The sequence below is a fragment of the Clinocottus analis genome, unplaced genomic scaffold (genome assembly GCF_023055335.1).
Source record: "Clinocottus analis isolate CAN_PGR_092001 unplaced genomic scaffold, fCliAna1.0.p SCAF_15, whole genome shotgun sequence".
Lineage (NCBI taxonomy): Eukaryota > Metazoa > Chordata > Actinopteri > Perciformes > Cottidae > Clinocottus > Clinocottus analis.
Genome location: NW_027175876.1, coordinates 4,876,788 through 4,895,902, shown reverse-complemented (window position 1 = coordinate 4,895,902; position 19,115 = coordinate 4,876,788). Strand labels below are relative to the sequence as shown.

Below are 19,115 nucleotides of genomic sequence, written 5' to 3'. Positions count from 1 at the left end.
ACTAGATGTCCTCATTGGTTTGAATTTGGTGAATTGTATCTTGTCCTTGATGTGTCAAATAATACCATTTAAGTCCATAAGGTAAGTTGGGCATTAACTGCATTTTTTTTGGCCTGAATCATAATATTTGGACATTTACTTTAAGAAATAAGACGTTGCTTGAGATATCTAAAAAATATTGTATTTGCCAAATTGTGATGTTCCAGATATTCAGAGATTGTCCACACCATTATAAAATTAAATTAAACAAATCCGATAGCCATTGTCCACAGGGGCCCTCTTTGACTTTTCCTTGTCCAGTAAGTAATGGACGAGGAAATACAGAGCACCTCTAGAGTCAAGAGGAAATATATATTTATTCTGCTCCTTATTGTATCTTCATGTGTTTGAACTGTCCCTTTCAACCTACTGGGAAGGAGAACTAAAGGGTGACTAAAGTTCTCATTATTATCACTAATCTTCCACTTCAGAGTCCACATCAGTGATTGTGAAAACAACCACTCACGTCACACATATTGTCTTGATCAGCATTTAACCTAGATCTATAACATACATTTGACCTTTAGAAGAGGTAATCACATCAGATGGAAACCTGTTTCAGGTCTTAACAGAGTGGAACACAACCACACACACGCTGTTACTCTCTAAAACTATAACTCTGTCAAACTCTAAGTCTTGAAAACTCTCAAACTATATCGGTCTAAAACTGTAACTCTCTCTCAAACTTGAACTCTTTCTCGAAGGTTCATATTTCTAACAGTGACAGTCCTGTAGTGAGTATGTAAGTTAATACATTTCTTGACTTCTGTAACATATTTAAGAACAATGTACCTTCAAACCGGTTTGAACTAGGGGCCTAACACAGAAACTTACTGCAGAAAGTCTCAACAGAGAGTCTTTGTGCCCTCAGAGGCTTTAGGGGCCCAGGGCGGTTGACAGATACCCAGTCTGTAACCCAGCCTCGAATAAAGTGAATGTCCTTCTTTACAAACAAGGACATTAACTTAGTTTAATTGTACTGTCTTAATAGCACATAAAGTCTGCAAGTATAAATCTTGTGACGAGAGAGAGAGAGAGAGAGAGAGAGAGAGAGAGAGAGAGAGAGAGAGAGAGAGAGAGAGAAAGAGAGAGAGACTGTGTGCGTTTGTTGACAATGATCTGAGGGCTTTCAGTTAGATATCTGCACCATAAGATAAACATCGTCACCAAATGATGAGAGACACTTTATAAAACAGTTTAGTTTAATATTAAACACATAAACATGAATAGAGTTATGATTTTTTATGAATTACATATATGGCACAATGTATAATACATATTTAATCCATTACTGTGAACTGCCATAGATTATAAACCTGTTAATCTGCTGCTGTGGACTAAAATATTTTAATCACTTCGAAAATCACAACAAAAAACAACTGTATACTGTACATGATCAACTGTAAACGTAAAAGACTGGTAAAATTGGAGATTTATTTGTATTTAAATAATTTATAAAATATCATAGATATGACATTTAATGGAGCATTCACATTTATACATAATTATAATATATCTTTTTGAACAGTGAATTTGTACATTGTGCATTCTAAGATTCAAATTTAGCATTTCATTTTGAAATCGTTAACACAACATTGTAAATGTAACTCTGCTTAGAAGGAAAGTGGGTCTAAAGACATCCTGGTGGTGGCACACTGCAACAGGATGGAGACGGCCATTCAAGGCATTTGTGTGTGTGTGTGTGTGTGTGTGTGTGTGTGTGTGTGTGTGTGTGTGTGTGTGTGTGTGTGTGTGTGTGTGTGTGTGTGTGTGTGTGTGTGTGTGTGTGTGTGTGTGTGTGTGTGTGTGTTTAAAACTTGGCTTCGTTGATGATAACCGGTGCAGCCAGGCTCCCATTGTGGCAGTCAGGAGGTCCCTGTCAATCAAAACGGGCTCATTAATTCAACCGTTTGAGGGAGTCGACACAGAAGTTGTCTCTGTAGATTTGAAGTTGATTGGTGGCCGATTTTGAGAATTCATCAAAAACAGTAACGTCCATCTTTCCTTCCAACGTGCTCAGTCTTCACACACACACACACACACACACACACACACACACACACACACACACACACACACACACACACACACACACACACACACACACACACACACACACACACACACACACACACACACACACACAGAAAATGAAAATCAACATAATGTGTCTAAAAAAAAGCCCTGATGATCTTTTTCACATTATCTTACAACTGTTGCTTCAGATGACTGACAGACACAAGGTGCACAAAATACATCGATCTTCGCAAAAGGAAAAAATATAGAACCAAGATGATCAATTGTATTGCTGGCTGAGGCTCATAGCTAGTCCTACAATTATCAAGCGGTTTAAGGCATAAAAAGCAGCTTCGCATGTTGCTCTGCTCCTCTCTCTCTCTCTCCCTCTCTCCCTCTCTCCTTCTCTCTCTCTCTCTCCACGCTAAAACCAAGGCCGCTAAATCAAAGTCAGCCATCATTCATTTAATCATTTACACCTTTACAAATGTCTCCTCATCAAAAGGCCATATGTATACAGTATGAAACAGCACATGAATAAATAGGACTGTAGTTTCAAGATGTAGTTTCAAATCCAAGTGTCCAAATGTGTACAAGACCATTCATGCCTCTAAAAATCTGAAATCCCAAACTTGAAAACAAGTGACGTGATTTTTTTTTTCCCCCTTCATATTTACATAATTGTGAGAATTGACTACAGCGTGAGCGTCAGAAACAGCGTGGGAGACCGCTAAGGCCGGTTGAACAGTGGCAGGTGGAAGGCCGTGCAGTGGGTGCTGTTGGTTACAGACAGTGTGTGCTGTTGATCGGTGCGCCTACCTTTGTGCATTAGCATGTCAAGCTAAGATTTGAGGAGATTTTGTGTTTTGTTTTGTGGAAGCAGAAAGGTTTATTGATCAGGCTTTGAAGAAGGAGGAGTCTCCGGCCAGGAGATTAGCGCCCCGCTTCCGTAGTCTTGTCCCGACGTCTGCCCCGCCGCCTAAAACAACAGCTGCCCATCACTTCTCATTCAGTGCTCATAGAGGCGCGAGTCTCCGGTCCAGGATGAAGTTGCTGCCACGGAATCTGATCTACCAGTTTTTCAAATAGCCCCCTGAATCATGCTTTAATTAATCTCGTCTCTATGTTTTAATATATAAACTGAGATTATTGAATTTCAAGTCAAATCCAGCTTGGATGTATTTCTTAAAGGAATAGTTGTACATTTTCATATTTCGGAGTGCAAGTTGAGAAAATTGATACCACTAAAAAAGGTGAGTTTCCTCCATATGCACCTGTAAAAACACCCATACATTGTGAATTAGTGTTTTTACACCTGTGTGTACAGATTAAACACAAGACAAAAAAAAAAGGAGGCAGGCTAACCGGTTCCCCCTGCTTCTATCTTTAATGCTAAGCTAATAGTCTGCTGGCTCTGCACCAGCTTAGTGTTTACCAGACAGATGCGAGTGGTATCAGTCATCTCATCTAACTTCTCTCTTTATGAGTATTTCCTCTCTATATTCCTCACTGCGTCTGTACATTAGAATAATAACGTGCTGCTCTCCTCATGAGTAACTTCATCACGGACCTTGGAGACTCACACAGGCATAAATAATGACAATGTTGTGCATGACCATGTCACCTCCTGAGGGCAGCATTGCTTGTTCTTTATCCAACAATCTGCTACCAAAGGCAGGCAAGTTATTTGGTGATGGTGAAAAAGAAAGACATGCACAAGGAAATAACTATCCAGCATGGGTTAAGAACATGGATTACAACACTACTTGCTGGTACTATCCAGATACATTAAATAATCCACAAAGACGTTTGTTAGTTCACACATGTTTTTAACATGCAAGCAGATGCATGCTCGGTTGTTAAACAACACAACTGAGAAAAGATGAAGGCAGCAGAGGCAGTGTGGCAGTATCAGCTCATGGTCACCAATATTTGTATGTTAAATTGGGGCTGGCATGCAGGCCGACTTAAATCAATAAAAATAGACACAATAGGGAGAAGAGAGTTATTTCTGGAGCAGCACAAGACACACTTTGACCTTGAGCGCACGAAAAACAATGACATGCAAACACGTACACCACACGTGGGCCTTTTTTCCCCCCCAGCAGGGATTTTGACCCGCCAGAGTAGGAAAAGCACACGTTTTACTAATAACATTAACGAAGGCTCTGTCCATTCGCGTGTCGGTTATTATGGGAGAACCCGACAATGAAACTGAAGCAGCGAAATGGAATTCAGCCGTCATTAATTATATTATTTACACCTGTGCTATTCCGGCCTCGTGCTGTCAAAAGATCAACCGTGTCGTGAAATTATACCACCGCCACCATCATTCCACTTTAGTATCCACAACAGACAAACACGCAGACACAGCACAACGCCACACATCTCGCTTGCACACTTACTGCTGCTTTGGCCATCCGGTTTGCTTTTTGTCTCCGCAGATCAGACTTAATAAAGCCTACAGAGGAATGAAGAAATAGAACAGGAAAAGGCTGCATGAGATAATGAAACTTTATAAATAAAATGTTAAATAAAGGTGTCCAGTAGGGGGCTTTTGTGCACGGACTGTTCGCAGTATACAGTGATATACTATATTGTTGAGAAGACTGTGCCAAATGCAAATCTAAAGAAAATACAGTATGTTTAACACAAAACATGCATCCTAACTTACTCTTAAGCTTTGCAAAATTCTGAAAACAGCATAATCATTAACCTTAATGTCCACAAAAGGAGAATGAATAACCTTTGTGAAATATATTACAGAGCCAGAATACGGGCCTGTCTGCGGTATTTCACCAAATCATAGAAGTGGGAGTTCAGTTGTATCGGGTAAAGAGCAGCTTTGTGAGACCACAACTGGCATGACGACCACATCAAGAAGCCCACTCATATGTCTGAATGCTGAGTAAGTCTGCTGACTTTTGTGAGCAGAAAAAAAAAAAAAAAAAAATCACCAAAATGTCTTGCAGTGTTTTTTCTAGTGTGCACAATGTTTCACGCTTCAGTGGCGACTGAATCTTTTAAAAGTTATATATTGCTCATTAACTGCTAAATGGGCTGTGCAAAAAGTTGTGTGGCTTTTTATTGACAGAGGTGGCAACTGAGACATAACGTCTACATTTAATTTAACGTGGAGACGAACTGCTGTTTCTTTGTCTTCTGACTGTATGTTAATCACTTTTCTGAGTGATGCAAAGATTTTCAATACTCTGTCAATCGACAACCAAATGTTTAAGGTTTCACCTCCTGAACGTTACTAAAGCAGTGACTTTGAGTGAGGGGGACAGAGGGAACAGCTAAATACCCGTTTCCCAAACTTTAACTTTAAAAAGAAGAAAAAAAAAGACATTCCCCTAAATTAAACCCACATTCTTGGCAATATATAACATTGTAAATGCAAGTAAATGCAACACTAAAACACATTTCTCATTATGTAACATACCCTCTGCGTCACAGCATTCAACCTTGAAACAAGTTTACAGTTACACAGTAATCGACTTCTGCATTCCTGGAATTCAACATGTTTTTCCCACAGGACCGTAGTAAACTTATTACAGAAACACACACACACACACACACATATATACATACATAAAGAATTTGTGGGCGTTGCCGTATGTTTTAATGCCACACAGCATGTTCCACAGTCAGAAAAGGTCTTACCGGTCATTATTGCTCCGATTAGAAGAAAAACACAGAGGAAGATGTTTCCTGCCAGTGTGCCAAAGCTGTCGATGATCTTGCCCTGGCAGATGGTGAATATAATTCCAAACACCTGTGCGTGCACAACACAAAGCAACAGTGATGCTTACAGCTGGTGCGCAAATGTAAGCACTCACACGACCCCAATGAAAGAACGCAGCAAAACAAACGGTCGCCGAAGCCCTTCAAGCTCTCCACTTTATCCACAGTGAAGGCCTTTTGAGAAGTGGAGGCCAAATCTTCGGGCATAACTGCTGCATTCAGGGGAAGCTTGAGTATTATGGAGCCACTTCCTGCAATCAGCTATTTAGCGCTCTTTTCCCCAGTATCGTGAATGGTGCTAGTGTCATAATTCATAAACAAGAATAATGTTTGTTTGCGTGTGAGGAACAAACTCCTCTGCAGACTTTAGCACATTTGACCGCATGGATTCTGTTTTGAGCTACCATGTTCATATATGTACCCGGGTCTCTTTAGTCACCTTCTAAAATACCTAGTGACTATTCAGGTGAAAGAAGTCAAATGACTCACTTTTTTCTGTACAACCAGTAGAAGCATTTGTTCTCACGCCATCTCTGTGGGCATTTCTGCTCCGTTATGTTTTCAGTGACCTTGTGTGTCATTGAGCTGCACCTGTGCGGAACAGTTGAGGAGTCCAGATGAGGTTCCCTCTGACTCCGGGTACGTCAGCTCCACTGCAAACTCAAAGCCCAACGGCAGGTAGCCCGTCATGAAGAACCTGGACACACACACACACACACACACACACACACACACACACACACACACACACACACACACACACACACACACACACACACACACACACACACACACACACACACACACACACACACACACACAGTAAACCTCATGATGAATCAAAAAGAAGAACAGCTCATTTAACCTCTTTCTTCTGATAAACCACGACCTTTATGTTACTAATTTTCTCTACATTTAAATAATAGAGCCAGTATTTTTGCATGACTGCGTTGGGTGAATGCGTAAAAAGAAAGAAAAAAAGACAGACTTTATCCTTAACTTTTTAATCTAACAAATGTTAATTTACTAAGACTAAGCAACTTATATGGTTTTACACAATGCTAAATATAAATATAATGACATTGCCGTACAGGAACAACAGGTTCTTCCACTGAAGTGTTGAAACGTTAAACTAAATAACAATGTTCTAACATGGCAGCAGCAGCAAAACACATCAGCCTGTGTCAGTACACAAGGTATTATTTGTCTATGTATATATTATTTGCGAACAAAGTCATAGATCAATGGTACGTGAGGGTTCCTGTCCATCCAGAGTAAGGGATTAAGTAAGGGAGTAAGCTAATGATGCAGAGAGGAATAAAAACCCAGACCCAGGACAATGCTTGTACACAGACACTGGAAAAGAAATGTTAACTTTATGAATGCAATAGCTGGAATTGCTGGAGTTAATTTAGTCTCCATTAACAATTCAGTTTTTCCTTCCGTTTGAGTTTGACAGTTCAGCCTGAGTCACATGAACAATGTGCCATGGTCGGTATGCGTGCCTGACATGTGTATCATTGCAGGCGTGCCCTCACAAAAGTGTGGACGACCAATCACTACCTCTGAAGCGGTGGAACGATTTCACAACAGCCACATACGACTGCATGTAAAGCTCCTGCTGGCAACAAGATCTGCTTTTTTTCCCTGCTAATTTTTAACTTTTATTTAATTCATCGTAGCTCTACAACCTTAATATTAATGCATCACACCCACAGTACTGTGATGCTTGTAAATCTTTAAATTGGAATCATCCCACTATTTGTTTGTTTTTAATATAAAGCATGGACCAAGCCCTCACTGGAAAGCAGTTATGATTAAAGTGAATGCATCAGATGTGGTGAAGTCATTTTAATTCGCTGTTAAAGATGATTCCACACAGCTGTGGTTTGCATCCACCCCTTTTTCTTATCCCATGAGCGAGAGGCTCCTCACCTCTGCTCTATATACTGAGTATATGTACTGGTGAAGTAGGTGGGTAGTCACATCCTCCTATTAGAGCCTACTGTGTGTATGCTTAATACTTATTAAGCCACAGATCTCTAAATAAACATGTCTGTAAATAATTGTTACAAATGACAGCAGAAATATCACACTTGGAGAATTATTATTATTAAACAGGGTTGCAGATTTCCTGCAGTTTTTAATCATTTATAGTGGTGGTTCTTTGAGAGATCTTTGAGCAGTCTTGGATATGCAATTTGTCTATCACGTTGTACTTCTGACTTTGCTCCTTCCTTGCAACGAATAAATGTTTCTGTTTTAATGATTTTACTCCGAGGGGTCGAGTGAATTTTTTCTAACAACCTCCTTATAAGACATGTGCAAGGAGTTAGAATTTAAAATATGATGTTATTAAGGTCACTCTTCAGCGGTCTTAATTACGATATAATCCATCTTGAAATACATTTTTGGTTGTAAATATTTCTTCACAAATTTATTATCAGTTTTTCTGTTCCTCGATTGAACAAATTAAGTGTGTAGTAAAAACATCCTGAGATCAAAGCAATAAATTAATGAAAATACCCAAGAGCTCCAGCGGTGATGAAGACCACCCAGAGGTGTCCCAGATTGAGCGTTGCGGCGTAGACGATCATCCCCACCAGAGACATGCCGTAGACTGCGAGAGTCGTCTGCCTGGAAAAACACGAGAAAGATATACAACAATGAGCATTATAATTCATCATTACGGTAAATTCGGAGTACTGCTGCATTGTACCTCGGCGCTGCAGTAGACTACTGGAGCTTTTTAGGTGATTTAAAAGATGTATTCAGATTAAAAGCAGTCTGACTTAACATTACAGCCAGATTCTCTCCTTCTTCGTGCATTGTGGAGTTTTTGACCATTGGTGGTGCCGTGGAGCCATTTCTTTCGTTTGTTTTTGTGCATGCACACAGGACCCACAGGGCTTCTTTAAAACTTTCAACATAATCACAGCTACTCACGAATAGACGAGACATGTTTGGCGAGAATACACGTCAGATTGTCACAAAAACATTCATTCACAGTGATCCTACGAGGTCAGTAAGAACACTGTTTGAACAGCGAGCAGACAGAGACCCAACCCAGGAAACTTAAAATCTCCTTCAGGAGGAAAAGAAAAATGCTGACATTTGACTTACTTGTAGGTTTTTGTTTTGTCCAACCAAAGGCCACAGATGAGGGAGCCGACCATCCCCGCAATGACAATGGTGAGGCCAATCCTCCCGGCATTCACCTCTTCTCCCTAAAGGGTCAAGGACAATAAGATATAGATTAGTGGCCTAATGGATTTACAAGGAAAAGCACATGGTAATACAGAGGAGGCACTATACTTATGTGTACCCACATACAGAAGCAGTAGGCAGGAACTTACTGGGTAATGCTCGATGATCATACGGTTCAGCAGCGTGCCAACAGCATAGAAACAACCCACGTTCAAACCTGCGAGTTGAGAAATAATGTCAAACAAAAGTCTGCACACCGTGACCCAGAGGACAAAAACATCTTTTAAAACATTTAGGTTAAGGAATCAGTGAGCAAAATACTCTAAAGTGATTAGTCGGAGGGCTTGGGTTCTCATCAGGCTGGTTTCCAAAACAGAGAGCTGTCTCAAACCAAGGATTTCTATAAAAGGACATGACAGCACTGAGTGTTTTAATCCTTGAAGAAAAGTTTTAGATAACGTCTGCAACTCAGACATACCCGGCACAGAAAGAACATACTGTACCCCTGCTTAGAACAAGCATGTGCAAATATGAATTAGTCTGTTACTTGACTACAGTAATATATTCAGGATCCACCTCAGGAAGCAGCTCCAACACACATGGCCAGGTGGAGCTACAGCCAAAAGGATGGAGTGACACTCAAAAGGTACAAACAATATGACCAAACCAACAGGTTACTGATAATTGACAGATAAATAGTAAAGAAAACACTGAACACTCTCTATGACGTGAAAAGACAGTAGGACAGAGACACACACACACACACACACACACACACAATAATAACACACTAATAATAGTCACATGAGTTGTGTCACGTGAAATGACCTCGGTAAGTTTAAGAGAAGTCAAAAAGTGTTTCCTTAAACTGCTCAAAGCTGTTTGACTAATCGATGTGACTTAATACACGAGACGAACTCATTTCATATCTAAGATCTTTACCTTCATAACATGTTTCATCTTCAGGTCACATCGACCTTTTGTTAAACATTGTCAGACTATAAGCAAACTTTGTACCTCCCCAGGACACACTCCCTCACTATCTATGACATTTAATGATTCGATAAACTTGTCGGGAAAAATGACGTGTTGGGGCTTTTCCTGATAATCAGCTAAGGGTGTAACTATGGAATATCATTTCATTCAAGATTAATTGAATAAAATAAATCCTGAAATGAATAAATAAGGCAATGACTATATAAAAGTAAATAAGTACTGTAAAAGTCGGGTTACAAGCCACTACTACCTTCGGTGGGTGTCCCTGCTAGCTCCCCGCTGTAGCCAGCTAGCACTGCTGCTAGCTCCCCGCTGTCCGAGTCAGGTTTCGAGCCACGGCTGGTCCCGCTACCTTCGATGGTTGTCAGGGAGCTAGCAAGGAGCTAGCGGACCAGCCGTGGCTCGAAACCCGACTCGGACAGCGGGAGCTAGCAAGGAGCTAGCGGGACCAGCCATGGCCTGAAACCTGACTCGGACAGCGGGGAGCTAGCAGCAGCGCTAGCTTTCTACAGCGGGGACACCCACCAAAGGTAAGGAGTGGCTTGTAACCTGACTTTTACGGTATATAAACAAGTTTAATTTCTTTGGATAAAAATTGAAGAAAAAAAATCCCTCAGAAGATGGTGGAGACCTAAAGCAGAGCTAAAAGAGAGTGAACATTGACTACCAATGAATTATATTGATCATCTGTAACTTCTGGATGTGAAAATCCGCAACTGTTTGCGAACAAGTTTGCCATAACTACTTAAAAAAGTTATATGTCATATATAAAAAATTGGTTATTGCAACTTTAGTGGTTACAGTGAGAGATAATGCACTTATAGAAACTATATACTAAATATTTTCTAAAAATAAAAACCACGACATAAACAAAGTACTCTGCTTTTACTGGAGCAGGGTGATGACTGACCGTAAGTGATGATCAGGAGGTTGAAGGGCCGGTTTCGGAGCAGCCGCCGAATGGAGGCCATGTAGGAGTATTGCTCTGGTGGGATGCTACGAGCTGTGGCCTGGGCCTGAGTCGGAGGAATATTAGGACGCTCCTGGAAGACTGACATGCGGAGAAATCAAAGTTTAATGCAGGGAACTCACTGAACAGCAGCTGCAAACTCAATACTTGCACACAAAAAATACAACGCAGGCCACAGGTGAACATGGAGATCAGCCATGAACAAACTGATGTTCAGAATAATGTGTTATTTATACATGTCAAGATATATATTAATATAGGCAGCTATATATGTCCTGATATATTGGCTAATGTGCTTCATATTTAACGTTTCATATTGTGTCAGCAATTTGTTGTTTTATTAATGCCTCTTTGGTACCTTCGTCATGGCTGATGTTGTCCTGATGAACTCAAACCTAAACAACTGAAATTCCAGTTATAAGTCAACATTGTGGCATTTACAAATATGAAAATGAAGCCTCATGGAATTAAAGGAAAATGTGCATAAAGAGCTATACAATACACACTGTATATTTCACTCACTCAATTTCTTTTTACTTTCAAGACACTAAAAGAGCAAATTCTAAGGGTAATATTAAGGGTGCATTAAGGTTACAGTTGGACATCCTGTTTCTCAACTGGACACAAGGAATGAAAAACACTTCATAAAGGTGAGCCTTGGAACAGGACACATTCAGACGCAGCTGAACAGGTCCACACATGTACACGCTCAGCACAACAGCCTTTCTGGTGACAACTGTGGCGTGACCACTTTCTATTTAAGCTGCCCTCTGGGAAACAGGGGGAAATGTAGACGTCTGTCTTTGTGGCGTCTTGGCGCTGACCCAGCGGTTTCCAAATAAGACTTGAGGGTGTGTGTTCAGTAACCAGGTCTCACTAATCCCGTGAGACAAACTGGCTCTTTGAGCTATTAATAATATCAGCTACATTTTACTGCGTGTCGTTGTAATTCAAAGGAAGTCCATGGAAATGTAATTATATTCAAATACTTGTGCATGCAATTTTTTTCCTTGTCACCCTGCGGGGGATTCCCCTAATTCAATGAACCAGATCCACTCATATAGTCTCTAAATGCAGACTCTTTGTTGTGAACTTTGGCTGACAATTTGTTTAGAGGAAGGCAGCGGCCAAACTTCTCCTCTCTCCTCGCTTCGCACACACTTTATGCAAATCACTGAATCCTGGGACTTTGTCTGCCCTGCTGACTCACAGGCTTGTTGCAGGGCTACAGATGGCCCTGCCAGCAGGACAACCCTCACACATGGCATCTCGCATGCATGAGTGAGGGTGTGCGAGTGTATGCGTCATATCATGAAACCACTGTGGCTGGCTGGTAAGAATTACCTAAGAGAAGCAGAAGTCACATCCATTGCCCAATAGGATCCCATCACATGACTCCAACATGGGTGAATTCAAAAATATTCATCCTTCCTTCTCCTGAAACAAACACTGACAGTTTGTCTGAATGCTGTACATGGTGCCACTATGGAATGCCTTCACAAGCATGCTTTTGTGTTTCTGAATGCAGAACGCTTACAAGCTCAGCTGCCCTCCCCCTGTCCTGACAGGACAACAGCTTTTTCATGAAACTTGTTCCTCCTCCTACAACTCCGCAGCCCACTGTTCTCTATAGAAGACTACTACATGCTAACAACCTCCTTTGTAACTTCTTTCTGCAGAGACATTTCACTATGTCACAATGCATGCCAGATTGTAAAAACAGGATCAAGCATCATTTGAGCACTGGATGTACTTGTTCTAACATTGAATGCAAATTATTTAATGCAATTTGTCCGTTTTTAATGGGGTTTAAATTTTTAAGTTTTTAAAAAAAAATTCTGTTATCTGTGCTATCTGGCTAAATAATGGTTGTATCTAAATAAAAATGAAATATATCATTTTTCCCTCAATAACACACAGGAACATGTTCTACATGCGAGTTGCTAAAAATATAAACTCGTTGGAAAAAGACAAAGAGGGTCAAAAGTCATAGTCAGCCAATATAAAGAAGACGAGAACTAAGCATATTTACTAGCAACTCACATCCTGTTTGTCACTTATGTAAAGTCACACCAGTTTACCAGAAAATGTCCTTTTGTGAACATATATGGTGTGTCTACTACCGGACACTTGAGCACTAACTTTTAGTGCTTAGGGCGCCACACTGACAAAACCAGCAGGATTCAGTGCACTGAAAGTACACAAATGGCGCGCCGCAAACGGTCCAAAAAATGCAGTGTAAAACGATCGACACTGCTCTCGATATTTCTAATGCATTTCTAACAAACATGTCCTTGACAAAATAACACTCTTGTACCCGTTTGTGACATTTCTCCTGCACTTACTTGTCCCACAATATTATCTTTTTCTGACTTTCCCCTTCAGGGAGGGTTTAATTGTGCAAGTCAGCACTTTTCTTGTTCATTGAATGGTGCTTCTTGTCAGAGCCATCATCAGGAGGATCCACTGAATCAGAAAATCCCACTGGACTTTGTGAAAAAGGCCAAGACAATGGACAAGAAGAAGAAGAAGTGTAAGAGTATGTTTCAGAGACACGATAATATGTGGGGAAGTGGACTGAGGTGATGTCAACTTTCATTCACTTAACTGCATCACTGACCATCTCGCCTTGGTTACAGGATCCAGATAAATCAGTTTTAAAACAGCATATAAATCCAGTTATTCTAGATTGTATGTAAATTCAAAATGGAAATAAGAAAACACTAGTCTGTAAAGTGGACTAAGCCATAATGTTAAACATGACACACCTTACCGAAGATAACAAGGAGTAAGAGTACAGTCGCCACTCCTGCTGTGATGTAGAACATAATACTGATGTGGTGAGCCAGCTCATCTAGGTCGTCCACGTTAGGCACGAGGATGGGAGGCACAAGGAACCCGATGGCAATACCCAGCTAGAAGACAACCAACACATACAATATGAATTAAAGACACAGTTCGGAAGTGACCACACATTATTCTTCTGTAATAATTAAATCAAAGATATTTTAATATCGAATATTTTCTATAGACCCTACATACTGACTGAGTGGTACCACAATATATATTCAAGAGCAATTGTTGCTTGTTTTAACAACACTTGAAGTGAATATTTCAGTAATGTCATATTATTGATTGGTTTAAATGTACATTTAATAACTATGATCCAATTAGTCTCGAAAGGTAGCTTAGAGCAGTATTATCTTCAGTACATATTGGTGGTTATATTTTTCATTACTATCAACTGGTATCTTTTTAAAATTGTCAGTCCTATGCAAGTTAATGAAACATAGTGCATGCAACGTTTTACCAACAACAAACAACTTTCAATATGTGTTGTCTCATAACAACCAAATCATATGTCTTTATGTTTTACAAGCATATTTCTTTTCTGAATAATCCAATGCACAACTTCTCAATTGGGAACTTGTTTTTATGTTTAAACTGCTAAAGAGACAAAGCACAAAGAGGAGGTTTCAGCAAACAGTTAACACAATTTTCTCTGGACTCTCACACCAAGACACTAGCAGTCCTATGTGCTTCTGGCATCTGCATTCTCCAGACAGCTGCCTCCCTGTGTGAACCCTGCTTTTAGAGGAGACAGTCAGACAAACCTGGTTTCCCATAACTCCGATGGAACAAGCCGTGGAAACCTCTTTCTCTCCAAACCACACTGAGGCAAGATAAGAAGGAATACCAATGAAAAACACGGTCGCTACCGAGCACACAAACTGGCCCAACATGGTGACTGGGAACATGATTGGACTGGCACTACCGACTTTAATCCAAGCACCAATGCAGTTAAAGGCTGACCCGATGAGGATAACCTTCCGGAGTCCCGTGTTCTCCAGCAGCCACAGGACAGGCCCAATGAGAGGAATGTACGTGAGCAGGTAGATCATGGACAGCCAGTCGATAGCCAGTGAGTTAATGTTGTAGAAGTGGATGAATATGTTGCTAATGATGCCGTACTGAAGCCACATGAAGCCGTTGCTGCCTGAGACGACGCTGAAGACAAACAGCATGAGCCAGCGACGGTGGTAAAGTTTGGTCTCAGGCTCGGGGACCAGCTGTGTCAGGTCTGTCTGGAAAGTCTTGTCATCTAACTGAGAGCAAATAGAGATGGCTTTGTACAAATGTCCTGGAGTCCACTGCATTGACCCAAGGCCCAGAGCGGCATTCTTTGCAGCCTTGAACCGCGGCCATTCTTTGCCACAGAGCAGAGCATTTTCATGGTTGTCCTTCAAAGTATTGTCTTGTGGCATTTTAGCTGTCCAAAAGTGGGCCCTGGGAGCGTGAGAGGTGAGAGCTGGTGTCCTAACAGCTTGCTATCGTGCAAGCAAACTGTCTACACGCTGTTTGATTTAAGCATCAGGTGATGTGTATTTATGTAATGAGGGAGGGTGTGGCCTCAGGAGATCAACACTCTATGTCAAGGTATGCATAATTGTTTGGCAGTTAGGCAAAAAAAAAGAGACATAACTGATTAAAACATTCAGAAATTGTAAAAAGTCTAAAATGTCTTGTTGCAAATAGTCAGCAGAGTCGCAAGAAACGTGTTGAGAAGAAAAAGTGAAGCTACCAGGAACATGTTATCTTCCAGAGCTGTCACATTCCAGAAGTACAATGTGTTCAGTGCTCAGAGTCATGGTCAGAAAGCCTGAAACCCGACCCCCACGGGAACAAGACACGCAAGTTGGAACGTCAAGACGAGAAATATCTGAAGACAGATTTCTCAAGGGGTTTTCTGGACCGATGCAAGGAGAGCAACTCTTGACGCCGGACTCGATGGATGGCCCCGTGGCTGGATGGCCCCGTGGCTGGATGGCCCCGTGGCTGGATGGCCTCGTGGCTGGATCAGGAACGGGCCCAGAACTTGTGGGCTCTTCTTAAACGAGAGATTTACGGTGAAGAATAACAGTGCACCTCAGAGAGGCAGTGGTCGCTGCTGCTGCACAAGAAGTTGATCGACAACATATCAGGAAGCTGACAGAATCCATGAATGGAAGGCGTATTTCTGTTATTGAAAAGAAGGGTGTCTACATTGATCACTGAGTTGTTTGTAAAATGGTGAGATTATTTGTACTAAAATGAGATCTCTTAAGTAAATATAAGTTATTGAGTGAACATCAGTATGGATTTAGGATAAAAAGGATAGCTCACTCTTGGTTTAAAAGCTAGTTGAAAAATCCACAGCAATGTGTGCAAGTTAATGACATGGTGTCAGGATTTAGGAAGGTCACTGGTGGAGAACCACAGAGATCAGTGATTGGTCCAATGCTTTTTATACTTGACATTGCAATATTTGTGATGTTACGAAATTATTAAAATGTGTTATTTTTGTTGATGATACTAACTTTTTTTGTTCAGGAAAACGATAAAAATGTAGGAGTGCAATTGTGGAACAACGCTAAAATGGATGTAAGAACGGTAAACTAATTCTTGGTTTTCAAAAGGATTATTTATAAAACTATATTAGAGGGTTACAAATGTGAATGATATATATATATATATATATATCTTTATTTTAAATTAATTATCTGATTTCATTGAAAATAATAATTTTGGATAGGAATATGTCAACATTTTTGCTTTTACATATCTCCCTCTATACCACATGTCCACATAATTATCAGTCCTGCCATGTAATGTTTATGTAGAAAATCTTCCAAATTCACTAGTTTTACAGTGTTTATCAATTTATACCTATGAGTTTTATGTCGTTAAAGAGGCACTGATACTTCATTGTTTTATGAAGACCATTCATGGGAATAACATGATGAGATGTGCTGATAAAAAAAGGCAGTTAGGATGTGTGTCATAACCTATGACACTCCTTCAAACACATGCATGATATCTAGTCCTTATCAAGTCTTGTTGTCTCAAGACACTTTATGCAAAGCAGGTCTTGAAGTGTATTCTTGAATACTTCTTGAAAAAGCTTCTGATGTGAAGAAAATAAGATCTGATACCTCCAAGTAATCTGGCTGTCTGGAAGTGTCAAGAGTTCGTATGAAGGAAGGTCTTGTGAGGCAGTTTTGAGCGTGTGGTGTTCAACTTGCGTGGAGGTCAAAGCGTTGAACACAAGTCACAAGGAGAAACCAGAGGATTTGTTGTTGACAACCTGCTCATTAGTTTGGAAAGGCCACAAATTGTTCCAACTTCTTCACAACGCTAATTATCCAGCACTAAGCCGTGACTTCTCAGTGACATTTTACTGTGAATGGATGAACTGAAAGTTGACTCAAGTGTTGTTTGTTTGGTGTTACATCTGATGCCCGAGAGCTTACATTAACAGCGGCACAATGCTGCTCTGCTCCAAGTTCAGCCACATTGATTTCTGGACAAACCACAAGATTCAGCCCTAGTTTGTTCTAACAAAACATGTTTGGAGATTAAAAAATGCTTATTTGATAACCCTCCAATATTCTGCCCTTTTTCCAAATCTAGTTGAGGCGTTCCCTGGGCAAGGATCAAACACGTGTGGAGTAGCCTTGCCAGAGGACCCAATGGTTTTAATAAAAGACCATTCCAATGTGGTTTCATTAGATATTATTACTTTGCTGCCTTCTAACTCCCATTATGATATTGGTGATTTACACAAATGTGTTATTTCAGACATCTTGTTTACAGCTGCATTTATTTGTGGTTTCTATTATGGCCATGGCTGAGGGTAAGTAGACAAAGGTTTGACCACCTGAGGACAAGCCTTAGGTTGATCTGAGTCGCTGGTAAATTATAAATGGTTGTGAATTGACCGTTTAATGTGGATATAACATGAGCGACACTGTTGTCTACATCTCTGTGTTAAATGTACGATATATTCATTAAAAAAAGGTCACTTCTTGCATGCTACTTCACTGTATATTGCTGCCATTCACTCTCACAGCAAGCAACATTGTGGCTTGCGCCTCAACGTGCGTAATTACGCGGATGTTCCAAATTGATTTGGAAACGTCCGCATGGTTGGTTAATGGGGCTAATCATTAAAGTGCAGTCAGCGATCCTGTGACCTATTTACTGGCTCATCCTACCTGATTCCCGAAGACTCCGATGGAGCAGGCGGTGGACACCTCCTTCGAACCGAACCACACGGACGCGATCCTGGACGGCATCCCGAGGATGAACACCTGAGCCAAGGAGCAGCAGAACTGGCCCAGAAAGGTGACGGCGAACAGGTTGGGTTTGACGCTGGCCACTTTGACCCACGTGCCCGCGCAGTTGAGCGCCGTGGCCACCAACGCGATGACCCGCAGCCCCTTTTTGTCCAACAGCCAGGTCACCGGGAAGATGAAGGGAATGTATGTCAGCATGTAGATCATAGACATCCAGTCTATGGTGAACGCGTCCACGTTGTAGAACTTCATGAAAATGTTGTTGATGATGCCGTACTGTATCCATTGGAAGGAGTTGCACAGGGAGTACGAGCTGAAAAGCAGCACGATCATCCAGCGCCGTTTGTACAGGCGGGTGGTTTGCGGCGCGTCGTGGCCGCTCTGCGGACTCGGTTCTTCGGTGCGCTGCTCCGGGACTCCCGCCTCCAGATTGACGCGGTCCTCCGGGTCTGTCTTGGTTTGATCCTCGTCCGGCGCAGTGTTTCCGAACGGCAACGTCAGTTTCTCACTCATATTAAAGCAGTGTGCTAAATATACTCATGGAGCATACACCGGGAGTGTGTTAAACCAAAAAGAAACTTCGCAACAAAAAGAAAGGGGCTGAAAGTTCGCCGTGTTTTCATGTGTCAATAGTTAACTTTCCAGCACGTTACGATTTGCTAACGACAGACATGTTTTCATTCAAAAGAAGAAGTTGAAACTAAATCTTAGCGCCTGTTTGAAATCTCCAGAATACGTGTGTAGTCAAGTAGGAAACGTTTTACGACTTCCAGTTTGAGCGGCATTTCCTCCACAGTTTCAAGTTGGTTTCGGAGTCGGGTTTTGGCGACTGAGGCTCCTGTGAGAGTTCAATACGTTCCAGCGACAGAGAAATTACATACACGCTCCTTTGACGACGAGGCTTTCGTGTGTCCACACGTGTCAAAGCGCCTGCTGCGACCCTGCCCGGTCCACCCCGAACTGAAACCGCTTTGGGATTGAAACAAATCGGTCAAATAAGGGCGGAGTTTTAAAAAAAATAAGTT

The 19,115-nt window shown here is 41.2% G+C and overlaps 2 protein-coding genes across 5 annotated transcripts in view; one reads left to right on the top strand and one right to left on the bottom strand.

Annotated features, from left to right (window-relative positions):
• The window catches only part of LOC137785481 (transforming growth factor beta-3 proprotein-like), a 48,103-nt gene extending 41,640 nt beyond the window's left edge, over positions 1 to 6,463 (top strand). Inside the window, exon 8 of the mRNA XM_068576756.1 lies at positions 6,368 to 6,463. The gene's annotated coding sequence lies outside the window, so the exon portion shown is untranslated. The remainder of the gene's footprint in view (positions 1 to 6,367) is intronic.
• Positions 1,302 to 19,045, bottom strand: flvcr2b (FLVCR choline and putative heme transporter 2b). Of its 4 annotated transcripts, XR_011077510.1 has the most exons (11): positions 18,010 to 19,045; positions 13,749 to 13,890; positions 10,916 to 11,056; positions 9,159 to 9,226; positions 8,926 to 9,029; positions 8,329 to 8,439; positions 6,394 to 6,499; positions 5,722 to 5,833; positions 4,461 to 4,516; positions 2,875 to 3,034; positions 1,302 to 1,915 (listed from the first exon to the last, which is right to left on the bottom strand). XR_011077510.1 is itself a non-coding variant. In XM_068576751.1 (10 exons), the coding sequence occupies exons 1-10, from the start codon at positions 18,601 to 18,603 to the stop codon at positions 2,945 to 2,947; spliced, it is 1,524 nt and encodes a 507-aa protein (XP_068432852.1). In that variant the 5' UTR covers positions 18,604 to 19,045; the 3' UTR covers positions 1,302 to 2,944. The 4 variants fall into 4 exon arrangements, 3 of the variants coding, with proteins under 3 accessions (XP_068432852.1, XP_068432854.1, XP_068432855.1); XM_068576751.1 differs by having other exon boundaries at positions 1,302 to 3,034; XM_068576753.1 differs by lacking the exon at positions 2,875 to 3,034.
• Positions 19,046 to 19,115: the final 70 nt, after the last annotated feature.